At 36.3% G+C, this 16,759-nt stretch overlaps 1 protein-coding gene across 1 annotated transcript; it reads left to right on the top strand.

Moving 5' to 3' along the window:
- Positions 1–6,053: 6,053 nt before the first annotated feature.
- On the top strand, positions 6,054–16,261 carry LOC105046017 (histone acetyltransferase TAP1). Its single transcript, XM_010924492.4, has 8 exons — positions 6,054–6,215; positions 7,764–7,849; positions 9,879–9,939; positions 11,604–11,793; positions 14,706–14,805; positions 14,956–15,056; positions 15,237–15,330; positions 16,046–16,261. The coding sequence occupies exons 1-8, from the start codon at positions 6,181–6,183 to the stop codon at positions 16,123–16,125; spliced, it is 747 nt and encodes a 248-aa protein (XP_010922794.1). The 5' UTR covers positions 6,054–6,180; the 3' UTR covers positions 16,126–16,261.
- The last annotated feature ends 498 nt before the right edge of the window (positions 16,262–16,759 follow it).

Below are 16,759 nucleotides of genomic sequence, written 5' to 3'. Positions count from 1 at the left end.
GCATGGTGGTCTCCTTAGCAGCCTCTTCTTCCAATCTAAGGGGAACGATGCTGTTCAGATCTAAGTCTGGATACAGTTTTCTGACTATATCTCTGTCGTCTTCGTATCTGACATAGTAAGAAGCGAATCTGTCCTCAAGAATTTCATTCTTTTATTTCTGTGATTCTTTGAAATTCTCAATGGCCAGATTCAGAGCACCTTTCGCCGATTCTGCCTCTTCTTTGATGAAGACCGACTCTGTATCGGCCAGTGCCAACCTCTCTTTGGTGGCCCCATGCCTCTTGCACTTTGCCTCAAGTTCTTCTATACTTCCGTCCCTTTCCCTCTGGAGTCGACTGATTGAATACTTTTTGCTCTTGATCCGGGACTCCAGGGATGTGATGTTCTGTTGAGCCAACCCTAATTCAGCTTTGGTGGATTCTACTTCGATCGTTGCATGGGAGATCTCTTCCTAGAGCTCCTTTTGCCGTTCAGTTGCCATTTGAAGTTGTTCAGTGGCGGCAGCTTTCTCAGTATTTGCAACTGCGACCTTGTCTATCCAAGCCCGACGAAGCTCGATAATTTTTCGATATCCGCTCTCGAGAGCGTGCATGTCATGTGCCAACTGAAAAGAAAAGAACAAGTCAAAAGAAGAAAAAGAATAAGTATCATCAACTTACTCCGAGAATTGTCAAGTAGAAAGAGGAAAATATTTTGGATACAATCCGATCTTTCTTGTTCTCCCTGTCAGTCGGAAGAAGAGCAGCTTCAATGAGCCACTTAGCTAGCACTAAAGTGGCCAAAGCCGACTCTTCGATTGGAATCTGGATGTCGAAGAGGGTAGGAAGATCTGTCGGTAACCCATCCTCAGCAGAGATAGCTGGCACCTTTTTCTGCTCTCCAGTTGGCGGTCGTTCGCTCGAAACTGTCACGAAGTCGGAATTGGACTATGTTCGAAATTACATCGGCACAGTCAGAGGCACCTGATGAGTAGTCTGCTTGGTGGCAGACAGTTCTGATTCGACCGCAACTGTAGATTTAGCCTGAATCTCCATCGATGGAGCCGGGGTCAATATCCTCTCAATCGGCTCCACCTCATCTCTCGCTGTCTCTACTCTAGCCGATGGCACTTCAACAGAAGGTAGCATTGTCGGAGTTGACAACGCTATAACCGGCTCAGTGCTGGGAGCTGTCACCGATGGAATGTCAGACTCCCTTGCTGGTACCGACTCAGATTCAATCCGACTCTTCTTCATCATTCAGGATGATTCGGCATCGGTCGCTGCTTTCTTCTTAGCAGCATGTAGGCGAATGTTAGCAGCTAAGACTCATGATATCGATCGCATAGCTGCAATCAAAAAATAGAAGTTTAGTTACAGAGTCTGAAAGTAAATGAAAAATAAATGACTAACTACGCTATACCTAAAGAAGTTACCGAACTAAGTTCGGCATCATAGAGAGCTTGCTCCGTCATTAGCTCTCGCTGCATTGGGACTTTCAAATCTTTAAATCGAAGAAAATCTTTTCGATCAATGATATCGATCTGACTGTGTTCGTTGGGGTCGATTCTCGGATTGCTCCAAGATGAAGGAAAGCCCCAAGAAGATGAAGAAGAAATGAAGAAAAATTGATTCTTCCATCCATGAATGAATGATGGAAGATCGAAAATAAAAGAAAGATCCTTTCTCGAATTGAAAAACCACCAACCTTTGATTTTTGGGTGAGGATGAAGAACATAAAAAGCTCAAAAAAGAGAAGGACGAGGATTGATTGGAATAAGACGATACAACAAAGCAAAACTAATAATTAGCCGAATAGAATTCGGAGCTAATTGAGCAGGACAAAGATAGTAATAATCAAGAAGATTTCAGACGAACTCCAGAATCAAAAATCTAAGACTGGTCCGAAGGTCTTCTACATAAAACGTGACCTAATCTGGAGGAGGAGAGTTCATCTGACCATCCGAACTATGAGCAAAGAGCTGAAATTGCTTCGGGATACCATACTATTTTCGAAGTCAATCGATGTTGGATTCGGACAAGAAAAAAAGTTTCATCTCCAGACCCAAAGAAGAATCATCAATTGGATTCTCCGATTGACTATCTCGAGAAGATGAAACCCTCGTCTTCTTATCCCTACTTGCCATTGAAAATGATAGAACCTAGAAGAAGAAAAGAGAAAATTTGGGGGGAAGGAACAAGAACTTGACTTGGAACTAAGAAATGACGTGAAGAATAGTGAACTTCGAAAGCTCTCAGCACCCGAGATGGAACTCCCTGCAGCAGGAAAGAATGACAAATGCAAAAGTAGAAGATCCAAATAAAAGTGACGTTATATATATAAAACCCTTCAACAGTCTGGATGAAAGCTGTTCAACTCAAGGCTTCTCTAGATTTCGACACGTGGCTATATCAAAACCAATCGTTGATCGGATGGTTCGACGCATCTATCTTCAGATCACGCCACCTCACCACTATCTGTATGAATGGCACATAGCCAATGACATTGAAACATGTGGTTGAAATCGACTAGTCAGAATCAAATCATTCAGATTCATCGGACGTCAGACTATCTTCTCGAAGCAACACTCAATAATGATCTCACAGTTATCAAAACGATAAAACAGCTGGAGACCCTTCATTTTTTGAATAAATCATTAATGTCTGCAGTCGAATCGAAGCTCGAGACAATACGTGATAACTTCCTTCGTCTAACGTGTCAAAGCACGTGCCGATTCACATGTCAGACTATCTTGGACTCACAGTTATCAAAATGATAAAACAGCTGGAGACCTTTCATTTTTTGAATAAATCATTAATGTTTGCAGTCGAATCGAAGCTCGAGACAATACGTGATAACTTCCTTCGTCTAACGTATCAAATCACGTGCCGATTCATATGTCAGACTATCTTGGACTCGAGAGTGGGGGGGCAACTGTTGGGGCAATTCAGCCGACTCTCCTGTTTTTAACTTTCAATTAGTCTGATGAGCACGAACCGTCGATTATTAATCAGTTGACAGACCAACAGTCGGTTATTTTCACCCATCCCAAGCAAACTCTGACTGCGACAATTTAACTGGTTTCAAATCGATGACCATCGACATATCAGAGTTATCGATCGATGATCATTCAAGCTTTCACAATTGCCGACATATAGTCGACATATTTAGACTACCGATATAGAGTCGGCTTATCAGAAATCATCAGCGTAGAAAGTGCATAATGGCCAAAATATGATCAGTGACGGATATAACTATCCATCCCACGATCACACAATGCTGAGATAAGCGAGACCTATATGTTTAACCGTCACAAATAGTTACCAACAACTCATCTATAAAAGGAGGTAAATGAATAGCATTTGGTAAGGACTCTTTGAAGCTGAAACTCTACCTCTCTAAATATTCATCTGCTGTTCACTACTCTTCATTGACTTAAGCATCGAAGGATCCCTATCGGACACAATTTCGATCAGTGTGGACTTCATTTTGTAGGTGCTCTTCATCGATAATAGGTACGACATGAGATTGGCCTCAATAATTACTTATAGTAAGGAAGCACTTAATGAGGTAAGAGAGAATAAAAAACTTGAAAAAAAATAAATACTATAAAATACCGGCATCATGCAACATTAAACATGTTTGTTGAATATATTGAGCAACATCAATACATACAGTGAGAAGTATCCATGCATACGGTAGATAAAATCACTATATATAACAAGCATATATAATATAGATAGTATATGTTTCTGTTGGGACAATCAGATCTGCTCCTCTCGATTCAAAGTCGGCCCCTCGACTCTACTTCGACAATAGATGTTGAACCGTCAAAATAAAATCACCATGAGAATCACCGATTTGACTATAGCATCTATAGGTTTCATCACCCTGATATTCAATCGATTCTACGAAACACGACTAATGGTCGACTGTCTATCGATTAACCGACTGTCTGTCTGTAACTCCCATTGTCTTCTCAAATGGTAACCAATCCAATCAACCCGATACACTACCACCAACGACTCTTTGATATAAAATACAAGAAATCGATGGTCGGTCAGTATATCTGAATCATCGATTCTCAGTCGGTATATCAAAATCACCGACCTCCGGTCGATATATTAGAATCTGTAATCATGATATCACAATCATGGGTAACAACTGCATACCACGATCGTTACTGGGCATAAACTGCCCACTAACTTCATGATTATAGTCCGAAAATAGGAGTTAACTATCCTTTAATGCCATAAAATATGGGACTCCACGTGCTTGACGGTTACACCCAAATCGCCTATAAAAGAGAGATAAGGGAACAGACAATGGTAAGGAGAATTTTTGGACTAAAATTCTATCACATTCTATTCTAAATTTTCTGTTCATCACTCTCCACTGACTTAGACATCGGAGGGCTCCGCCAGACACAATTCCGGCTAATAGACTTATTTTGCAAGTTGCTCTTTATCGAAATCAGATGCATACTAGGATTGGCAGCATCAGTTCCTAATGGAAAATATAAGTAATAATAAATAAGGACTTGAAATTGATCGACAAAATTATAGTATATATATTAGCTAATATATAATTAATTATTTTTAAATTTATTTCGATGATTCACATTAGGCTTAGTTAGCATATAATGAACCATTAACCCAAGCTTGAACCATGTTTGAACCAAGGTTGATATAAGTTGGCCTTGACCTCAATTCAAGCAAAAGATGAGTTTGAATTGATTTTAGCCCTATAGAGTCTTTCAAGCCATTCAAGATAGGATCGGGCTTTGATCGGTAACAAACTCATCAAAAACACATCAAGCTTGCTGTAATATTTTTTGATTGGACCACCACATATCTCAGCTACCAAGCTTGAATTCAATTTCGAACTGAGTGAGTCAAACCAGGTTCAATCGAGCGCATCGTCTTAGACCCAATCCATGCAAAAGAGATCCAAAACTAGGTTATTGGATATGCTCCAATAATTCCACATCCATGAACCATTTGATTGCAGAAAAATTCTTGGGGCACGGCATGAGGTGCATAAAAAATGCACCACTCCACCATATTTTTTATACGCCACTTCATCATATTGGACCATATAATATAATTAATAAGAAAATAGATATTTGATGTAGTTCAATTTTTTTTTCAAATTTTTTCTGATCAAAATATCCTTTTCGAATATTATGACATTTTATTATTTTTTTATAGAATATAACGGGATATCATAAGATGCAAACAAGATGTCATAATATTATTACGATATCTTATTAATTTTTTATGACATCCCAATAATTATCTATAGGATGCAACAAGATATTATAAGATTGTAATATAATGTCTATATTACGACATTTCGTTAGCTTTTTATGGCACCCGGATAATCATCTATAGAATACAACAAGATATCATAGGATCGTAACAGAATATTATAATATTATATTATGATATCATATTAGATATTTATGATACCTCGATAATTATATTTAGAGTATAATAAAATATAATAGAATTACAATAGAAAGTCATAATATTATTACGATGTTTATTAATTTTTTATGATATTTCGATAATTATTTATAAGATACAACAGAATATCATAGGATTACAATAATTATAATTATAATATTTTATTATAATTTTATAATACTTTATTAAATTTTATAAATAATATTAAAAAAATTTTTGATTAAAAAAAATTTAAAAAATAAAATTATATTAAATATATATTTTTTATTCGTTATATTATATGACAGAATACGACGATGTGATGCATCTTTTCTGGACGCTGTGCACCAGAATTACTGTCGCGTTGTCACCATCGTTGTGGTATAGTATGGTGAAGGGAGAGAAATTATTGCGTGGATCATGCCCGGATTGACCGGATAGCATGCTACAGTAATCCTTCTATTTCACGAATTCCTGATCGCGCGTTATCCACCGTGCGCGTGCTGCGCGATTTGTGCTGGTGTACCTAGGCGCGGTCCAGGCAATAATTTCTCGTGAAGGGATGCATTTTTTCTGCACGGCCCGCGGTGCACAAGAATTATTATTGATGGCACCGTCGCGTTGTCAGCTTCTCCCAGCCCAAAAGCCTTATCTCTTCTGTTCCACTCTCTCTCCCTCACTAATAAGCGGCAGAGAGAGAGAGAGGGAGAGCGGCGCCAAGGCTCGGGCTCGAGAGGGATTAGGGAAAAGAAAGATGCTCTCCAGCGCATCGGTTGCCTCATCGTCTCTGTAAGTTTGCGAGTTCATTAAATGGGAATAAAGATAGTATTTTTTTTGCCCTTTGTTCTGAGTTCTTCTTTTTGATGCGCTTGTTTATCCTCCAGTTGAAAAAAAAAAACGTCGACTTGAACATTCTGGAAGGGATTGTTGCGAAAATTGGATGTTTTCTTTCTTGTTTCTACCTTTCCACCGCTTCAAATCAACTTCAACTTTGTCGGTTTTATTTGATAAATCTGCGTCGATTATATTACGATCACTTCTTGCATATTTTGATACCCTAGTAGGAATTTATCATACAAATAAATAATCTAGTTTAATCGCATATATAGAGAACTTTTATTTTGGACCCGGTATTCTTTGTTGCAGAACACATGAGATGAACAGAAAACTGAAACAATTCTTCCTATCCATGGTCAAACAATTCTTTCATCTATGTGCCGTGTGTAAAACTCGCGGGGAAAATGCAAAATGTTAGCACATCAGGGGTTTAAGAGAAAGGCTGTAGAAATAGTTCGATCTTACCTTGAGGCTTTTGCTTATAGCTTTAAACTGTGCTAACTTAAGTTGGCTTCTTTGCCTCAAAATTTTGTTGTAATGTGGCAACATTGAATTCCTTTTTGTTTCCTTATTTCCACATGTTCATAGCATCTCCAGACAAATATTTCACTCTCTTGTCAATTTGGTTAAACTTGCACTACATGTGCACTGCAGTATTTTGTCTTGGTGATGCTTTCCCTATGTGCTGTATGATACTCTTTATTGCCCCGCTAATGATTACCTCTCAACTTTCTGGCCCAGTGATGGACACCGAAAAGCCTATAATCTCTGCTTTCATATTCCTTGAAATAACTAAATTGAAACTTCAAGTCAGTGGATTTTCAATTAAACCCCCCAGAATAAGGTCTTCAAGAAGCTGTTCTAACCCTTCATACCTATCCATGTTATAAATTCTGAAAGCAGTTCCCTCGTAGATTCTGTTATAACTGATAGTACCACATACTATTATGACCCTTTCAATGGCTTGGGTGATACTCCATGCTTATCAAAAGCCTTCATTTTGATGATGCATATAATTTCTCAAATAATGTCACTCAATTTGAACCAAAGATGCCAAGAATTATAATACGTATGAATTCTATGATAACAATTGCACCATAATTAGAACTGCTTAGTTTGGTTAGCTGTTAAAACTGGCCAGTTTAGTTTTTGTAGCACTCTCACCAGTCTAACATTCACCACTCAGTTTATATGTAGTTATTATATCTTAGAAAAAAAAAAAAGATGTATTCTAAAAGCAGCTCAAGATTCACATCAGTAACTTTCACACTATGCAAAGTAACTGGATGTGAGAAATATCAATTGAAAGCTGAAAAATGAGAAACAAAGTGCTTGTATCACTTTCAGTAACTGCCACTCTGCTAGAGTTGTTTGGTTTTAGATGATCCATCAACATTTATGTGTTTACTGGGAGATTTTTATTGTTATGTTTTAAACATAGATCTTTGGCCATGGGGCATGCTCTAATCCACTGTCATTCACATATTTCATCTTTCGTAGATATCATATTCATTTCCTTGCTTGCCATTTTCAAGTTACAAATCAATCTTTGCCTCCTTCAAATGCATTCTTTGGGCTAATTCCAGGTAAGCATCTTCTACATTTAAGGCAAAGAAGAGGGTTAGTTATATTCAATTTTTTAATCTCATCATGTGCAATTAGAATATAGTGCGAAGCAATCGATGCATATATAAGAATTTGCAGGGCAACAATAGGTTTTTGCCATAATTACTATTTTTCTTTTAGAAAAGCAGACTTAGATGGTTAAGTTATGGACAAATGGTTGTTTTGAATATGGGAGGGCATTTGGCTGGATTTGGTGCTTTTTTCCTAGGATCACATGATTATTCACCTCTTTTTCTTCTTTTTTAATTTTAAAATGTATGACCCCAAGTTAATAGGCTTAGATGCATTATCTACATATATCTATGTCATTGCGTGTATAATAGATTTACAACTTCCTGCTTTATTTTTATCATTTTTCTAATTGGCTCCTTATGGACTTAAATGCATTGTCCAATGTACATACATGTGTATATTTAAATATATTTACATGTACATATGTGTAGGATATAGTTCTAATCATGGTTTGCTGTACCGCCCGATATGGGGCATATCGTACCATACTGATATATGCCATATTGCCCATACCGATGTGATCATACCATATTGACCCGTGTACCTCACTATATTAGGTTTTTACTGGTACGGGGTCCAATATCGAGACGGCGAACCTTAGTTTTAATGCTCCAAAAGTATAATTTATGTTATTATGCCTCATATTCGAATTGATTATTTGAAGCAATTGTTACTATTCACATCATTTAGATATAAAAGCTAAAAAATATTTTGGAGTCTTGTTACCTATGCATCAAATTGTCAAAACATGAACTAATTTTCAATAAAAAACCAACATATTTGTTGCAATAAAGTTTACAAAAAGCATGCAAACCATTTTAATTGTGGACCATTGGTCTTTGCATTCTATGGTACAATGGACAAAGTGGATCAATGATGTGTATCTCCCATTGCACATTTTTTCACTGTTTTAGTTATTCCTTAGGAACATTTAGGCTGTCTCATAATCATAGTTTTGTATCCATGAAGCATGTATGCAAGTTTTATACTCCTAACCTGTGATCATCATAATAAAACTGGAATGTGTCCCTTATATCTCCTTATATATATATATATATACATACATATATATATATATACATATACATATATATATATATATATATATATACATATACATATATATATATATATATACATATACATATATATATATATATATACATATACATATATATATATATATATACATATATATATATATATATACATATACATATATATATATATATACATATACATATATATATATATATATATATATATATATATATATATATACATATACATATATATATATATATATATATATATATATATATATATATATATATATATTATTCATGTCTTGTTACTATGTTTTGGCTGATTTTTTTTCTATCTGTTCCTCTAGCCATCTAAAGCTGGATATCAGTCTTAGAATGATCCTTTCGTGGGACATACCATCTTGACATAATAGCTCCATCTTATTTTCATGCATCCTCAATTTCTTCAAAACATTTCTAATGGGACTTGGGTCCATTGGTTTGTACCACTTTCCTTAGCACTTGTATGGGGAGAAGTTGCGAGTTTAAAGTCCAAAGGTGGTGCTCCCTCCACTTTTCTCAAAAAAGAAAAAAAAAGGTCAAAACAAAGGTCTGCAATCTTGGTAGTAGACCCTGTACAAGTGCCCATGTGGTACACCACAAATTGAGTTTTGGTATGTTCATACCTTGGTACTGACACTCAATACAAAGGGTGTACCAACTCTCGCTACCCTAATGGTACAGCACGGTATGCCCTGTATCGGGTGGTTTGGTCAGAGATTGCAAACCTTGGTCAAAACATTAGATTGTTTCATAATTCCCCTTAAAATGCGAATTTGTTTTGTTAGTGTTGTTTTGTTAGTGCTATCAGATGCATTATACAATCAAACAAGTCAGCTGAGTTATCTGGGAACCAAGTAATAACAATGCTCGCACTTTTTTTCCTCTGCAGCAAAAAGAAGAGCGGATGTTTTTCCTTTGAGAGCTAGCTTTTGGGATTCCATCAGATCTAGGTAACTGAAAATGCACATTAACATCAATGATGTAAAGATTACTTTGTAACTCCAGCAAAGAGGATGATGCTTGACTAAAAGATATTTTTTGTGAATCATGTATTGGAACTTGACTTTGCTTGCTGACTTGCTGATGTACCATGCTTTACAAGTTTTTGTTAGAATTCCATTAGAATTTGATATTCTGATTTGCCTGCATTCTTTTGTGGTGTAATCACAACTTCCAAGATAGTTCCCCTTTATTCAGAGAAAGACATTTAGGCTAATGTGCCAAAAATTAAGTTACTCTCTTTACTAACCTTGATTGGCATCAGCAAGGTGTTTTTTTTTTGGTGATCAAGTTCATGAATAAAACATGCAGAGATCCTATCCAAGGGCTTTTTAAGATTTGTATCTCCTCATTTGAATAAAGAACTGCTAGATAGTGTATTTTCAGCACTGTCCTGACAACTGCAGCAGAGGAAGCTTAATAAATGCTATATTTTTCCTTGGTTATTATTTTGTTTATCTTGTCCAAGGCATCTGCCAGAGGGTCTAAAACAAGTATCTCAAGGTATTTCTGGCCTTCCTCCCTGCTATGGTTGTTTTTTTCCCTAAATTGCACATTTCCAAACAACACTGAATGTTTTTTTGCACTTAATTCTCTCGTTGTCCCACTTATAAGCTTATTCTATATACCAGTCTTTTAAACTGAACCTCTGATTGCTTATCACTTGTCCATGTTAACATCCTTAATTGCTATATGATTCTGTGCTGTATGTTCTTTCACTAAAACTTTTTGGTCCATATGATAGTGTTGGTTGTATAATAATATCATAATATTGTTGCTCCATCATCCATATGATACTGTTGGTCCTATAATAACATCATATTATTTTCTTTAAGTCCAACTAGCATACAATGATCTCATGATACTCTGAAGGCTTGTTAATTTCATTGATCTTGCTGTAATGTGGTTAAAGACAGCTGTCTATCTTTTCAACCATTTATATAATGGATCCTACTTGGTAAAGGCATTGTTTTGAGGGATTTTATTGTTCATTATAGATATATATCCAAATTATCTTGCAAATCCGCAAAAGTTGCAAACATCATACTCCATTTTGGTGTGATCGATTATAGAAATTTTGTTCTTTAGAACTTCGATGACCCCAATACAATGTTCTTTCTTGCTTATCTCATCAATTAACAATCTATCAACTGAAATTAACATGCACCAAGTTTTCTTTTCGTAGAGATTGATGGCTACTGCATCTGAAAGACTGAAACAGTGTTGAAAGTTGGACAATTAAATCAGCCCTGATGATAGCAGATGATATATTGGCACTATAAACTTCTTAATCTATCTGCAAGTAGACTGTTCGCTTGTTACACGTCTTTAGCAAGACCATGTGGTCCATCTGATGATGCCTTAATTTCACCATCACCCCTAGGATTATTTTCTTTAGGAAGTTAATAAGCTTCATCCAAACCCATAAAATCATGTTTAAGTTCTTTTGAGCTCTAAATTTAATTGTTTATTGCCTAAGTAAGTTCCATTACTGGATGTCTATGTATAGAAACTGTCTTGAGAAAGACATGAGGTTCATTATTCATATTCTTTTTCTTCATGGATTACCAAGCATTAACAAACATGTGTCTTGCTGATTTATGCGGTCATGCAGTTTCTTGAAGAACAACAACAACTCTGCACAGATTACGGAGCCACCTTCTACATTAATAGAAGAGGAAGAACCGTTGCCACAGGAGATTGTACTACTAGAAAGGACTCAACCTGGTGGAACATTTGAGCAAATAATCTTTTCTTCATCTGGAGATGTTGATGTTTATGAACTCCAAGATTTATGCGATAAGGTGATTATTTACTTGTTGACAGTTGACTTTTTGAATGTTTTAGCACACATGTATAGTATTTGTGACTCATGACTATATGAATGAATGCAATGAAGGACATAGATTAGAACCTTAGCCATATGTATCCATTGGAAACTATTGAGAAGCAAGCATGATTTCCTTGCAATAATATCATTATTAAACTGTAAAATGGCACCAAATAGTTATTCTTTTGTCAAACATTATTTGCTAAGTAACTTTACAAAATGACTCCTGTTTTGTTTATCGAAGTATTTTTTTAAGAAATTCGTTTTTCTTTTATTTTTGTTGTAATCATTTTCTTTGTTATTTTTATGCATAATTTCCCTCCTTCCACATCTCTCTGCTCCCCCCCCACACCCCCCCCCACCCCCCAACACCTTCCCATTCCTCTCCAACACACCCCCTCCCCCCACTCTGGTAAAAAGGGAAACAAACACAAAAAACGCAATCCTTCATTTATCACTTATTTAAGCTTCCATCTGTAACTAACAAAACTGACCAAAGCACAAAGACATGCAAATTAAAACACCATCACCATACAAAGATCTGAGCAAGAGAAAAATCATTGGAAATCGAATAGAAATAGATTAAGCTAAGGAGGGTCATTTCCATGAGGATTTGGCTTGAAGATTACCTTGTTATGAGGGGTTGATAAGATATTGTGAGGAGATGTTATATAAGGGCACTAGGGCACCTAGGGAGGATGTTTTTGGAAGATGCTAAAACCAAAAGAAACCCCTCAATGGATTCTCTTCACTTCCCTGATCTTGATTTCTTTTCATTTCCTTCTTAAGTAAGATCCCACAATAACCAAGAAGAAACACTTGCTCTTGTACAGTCTGAAGTAGTCCTGAAAAATGAAACATCACCTGAAAAGCAAGCTTAAATAAATTCTTTAAAGATGTGGCAAAGGAAAAAAAGCACAAATAATAGACAGGTGAAATGATGGTGTGTAATGCATGGGTAGAAGCACTTGAAGAGGTCATGCAGATGCTCCAGATGATGCAATGCTGACCCAATGACCTATGCAATGATCCTGCATGATGTAAATGAACATAAGTCACAAATCATTAATTATTTGAAAGAAGACAACTTTATTTATAGTTTGGAATTTGAAAAATATGAGGAACCAGTAGTCAATCAATGATATTCCATCAAGGATCCTTTTTTTAGAGAGAAATTGAAGGGAGACCCATCTGTAGTGTAAATTTGACATTTAGGAGATGAGATACGAGAATTGATGCATAATAATATTATGTTAACTGTGAAGTATGAACAACCATAGCTTCAAGTATACAAAGGATCATATACCACCTTGCCTTGACTAGGAACTCTCCCTTCTCTTTTTATTTTTCTTTTTTGTTTGTTTTATCTTTTCATGTGTTTGTGGCTTTTTTTTTGTTGGTTTTTGGGGGTGGGGGTGTGGGGGTCTGTGTGTGGAGACCACTTGGGCAGATCTCCCTGCCTGACCAGGGAGGAGGCCACTTGGGCTGACCTCATTGTAGGTATCTAAGAAAACATAAGATTTGTAACTATGAAACCATCCATCCAGGCAATCTCTAGGTAGGTTGCGTTCTCAGTAATGTGGGACTGTCTGGAGGTCTGGATGGGGTCTGCAATAATTCAGAGTCAAGCAAAAGGTGGTCAAGCACACTTTGATTTGATCTTTCTGTTGAGCCAGTTGATGACCTTCATGGAACCCCTTTCCAGCTAGGTGTTCACTGAGTGGAAGTGGCTGTTGGCAACTAATATGCCATGAGTGGGAATCTTGAATGGAGCCTTCATCTTGATGATTTATCTTCAATGGAAGGATTAGTTGTGATAAAAATAATTGTGGAGGTGTCTTTTCCAGGACAGATTCTACCAAGAGGAACATGGAGCATTTATCTTTTTATATGTGGATGCTCAAAGGAACGTGAGAAAAGACAATTCACTAGGAAGATAACAAATACACTGAAAGCAGTCTAATTGGCTTATTGCAAGCCACTAAAGAGTTAGAGGAGAATAGGAAGTGGAACATGAAGAAATTGTTATGATGTGTACTGCATTGAATATTTTGATAAGCAGGAATTAAGAAGGTATTACAGGAATCAAGGGAAATAGGAGAGCGATATAACATGTGATATTATTGCAGATACTTGACTGGTCATAAAATATTATATGCAGAGTTTTGGTGATATAGCTAAAGGACTATGCTTACACCTGTAGGGGAGGGGAGCTGGATATTTCTGAAGTTTGGGAGGGTTAGGTTAGATACATACTGAGGGGGAACAGAAGCTTGACGTCTGCAGGAGCAGGAGGAATAATCTACGTAATATGGGAGTCAAGATGTTGGTGTTGCTCAGAGGAGTCCAGGAGTAGTGAATGAGTAAAGTCTTAGCTTTAACTTTAAAGGGTCAGTTGCAGTGTCCCCCCACCTGTCAAACGCCCCTCTCTACCTCCTCTTTCTTTGCCTCCCAACAATACACATGAAAGAAAAGAAGAAAAATATTTAGTTGATTGAACAGAGTTTGCTGAATGTTCTGAAACAAGAAATTGAGATTTTAGTATTTCAAATGAATTATTTCTTCAACCACAACTACTTTTTTTTTAAATATAATTCAACTATGACTTGTTTGGCATCAATGCCTGACAGGAATTTGGGTGCGAATTTTGATAGTTTTAAAACTTTAGGAAGAAGAATATATCATAAAGGATAAAGGAAACATGATTTTGTCCTTCTAAAACTTGGAATCTGAACAATGCGCTGATTCACACTTTCGATTCAATAGATGACAACTATTTCAATTTCTGCAGATTTAATTACATTCTTTAAAAAAAATCCTGCTGAAACAGTTATCTGTATTAAATTGTGTATAGTCATTTTTATAATGATAACGTGTACTTGACAGGTAGGATGGCCTCGAAGACCACTAAGAAAAGTAGCAGCATCTTTAAGAAACAGCTACTTGGTTGCCACACTTCATTCCATAAGTAGATCTCCAGGCACAGGTAGTTACATTTTTTCTTTGGGCAATTTTTGGCTTTTCTGTTAGTTTGACCTGATATGCCATGCTTGTTTATATTTAAAACAATTTGCAGCTGAGATTCATATAATTAAATGATGAACATCTTAGTGTACTTGGAGAAGTTATTTGACAGAGGGGAATGACCGGAAGCAACTAATTGGCATGGCTCGTGCTACTTCTGACCATGCCTTCAATGCTACAATATGGGATGTCCTTGTTGATCCTTCTTATCAGGTAGCTATCAGAATGGAATGGCCTAGCAGAATTTCATGCTAAACTTGCTTGTTTCGTTATTTCTGCAAAACTTAGTCATACCAGCTTATGTTAGTTTTGGTAGACAGATCAGCTTATTTACAATGGAGGAAAAAACTCTGTAAAATTACACATAGCTTAGGAATTTGTGATGCTTTTCAGGGCCAGGGTCTTGGTAAGGCACTCGTGGAACAGCTAATCCGGGCATTACTACGAAGAGATATTGGCAATATAACATTATTTGCAGACAGTAAAGGTACAATTCTAAACCTGTAGTGATTATTTCACTTTATCAAGTTAATTTTAGTCAAACCATAAGTTCCCCCACTTGCACTAACATAAGCAAGCAGAAATTAGCAAGCAGCAAAATTTCCTTCTTGGATCTCAATGCTAAAAATTGCTAGTTTATTGGGCTGAAAAGATGAAAATTGTTGTTCAAGTTTGGTCTCACTTATACACAAGCTGGATCGTTCTTCTTAGAAGGTAACCTGCATTCTTGCCTCTTGGCTAATAAGATGATGCAACATGCTATTAGAGAACTGCAGAAGAAAGATACAATTATGTGTCTAGCAATCTGAACAATCATAGAAAAAAAATTAGTTAACAAATATAAGAACATAAGTTTTAAAGCAAACCAGTTGGAGTTCAGTTGGTGTGCTCCCCTCTCTTAAAAAGAGGGAGCTTCACAGGGTCTAGTTTCAAGTCTTATGGTTGGGAACCACCAGATTTCTTAGGGGAAAAAGGACAAATTTTTAAAGGTCCAGCTGCAAGGGAAAGGAAAATAAGTTATTGAGGTTACTTTACATCTTTCACAGATGAGTTTACCTATCTATCTCGAGCACTCATTAAATAAATGAGCAATATCTATATTTAATACTACATTTATGGAATGTTTTCCAAAATCATTGTATTTGTTTGACCGTACTTTAAATGATTGAAGTTTAATAGGGTTTTGTTCGCATCATTTGCAGTTGTTGATTTCTATAGAAACTTAGGATTTGAAGCTGATCCTGAAGGTATCAAGGGCATGTTCTGGTACCCAAGATATTAGCAGCCTTTTAATGATGGCATGATTTTTATGTGTTGCTTCAGTCAGTCATACCTTGGAAGCATCATCTTGGAATGAAACACCTACTGCACCTGTAAATCTATGACAATGACACATCAATTCATGACTTATTTTAATATTTTGGAATTCTTCCTGATTCTTTTGGTTGTCCAGCAGTGCGAATGCTCCATATGTTGGCAAGCAAACATGAATTCATAGCAAAGGATTAATATTTAGCTTGTTCTGCGCTCTTTCTGGTAGTTATGAGAGAGAGGAGAGGATAAGAGAGGTATGTTGGTGATTATCCCAGCCAAGGATTAAAGCACAACTTTTAATTAGCAAGAGCTCCACCAATTTGATGCAAACTGCATGCATGGATGGGTAGCATTATATCTACGGGAAAAAAGAGGGCATTATAGCTGTTGCTTGGAACATAAACCTCCTCTAAGGCTTATTTTCTTACTGAAATCAAGTTTTTACAAGCATATGTTTTTAAGTTTCATGGAGGTCTTACATCCAATATTTAAATTTTGAAAGTTGTTCATTGCAATAGATCTTTTGGCATTTGGTAACTTGAAAGGAGAACCTTATCTTTGATATTTGAATTCTATAAAAGGTTATTGCAAGGATACTTAAA

The sequence above is a fragment of the Elaeis guineensis genome, chromosome 5 (genome assembly GCF_000442705.2).
Source record: "Elaeis guineensis isolate ETL-2024a chromosome 5, EG11, whole genome shotgun sequence".
Classification (NCBI taxonomy): Eukaryota; Viridiplantae; Streptophyta; class Magnoliopsida; order Arecales; family Arecaceae; genus Elaeis; species Elaeis guineensis.
Note: the sequence above shows the minus strand (reverse complement) of the source record. Positions and strands in the feature narration are given on the sequence as shown.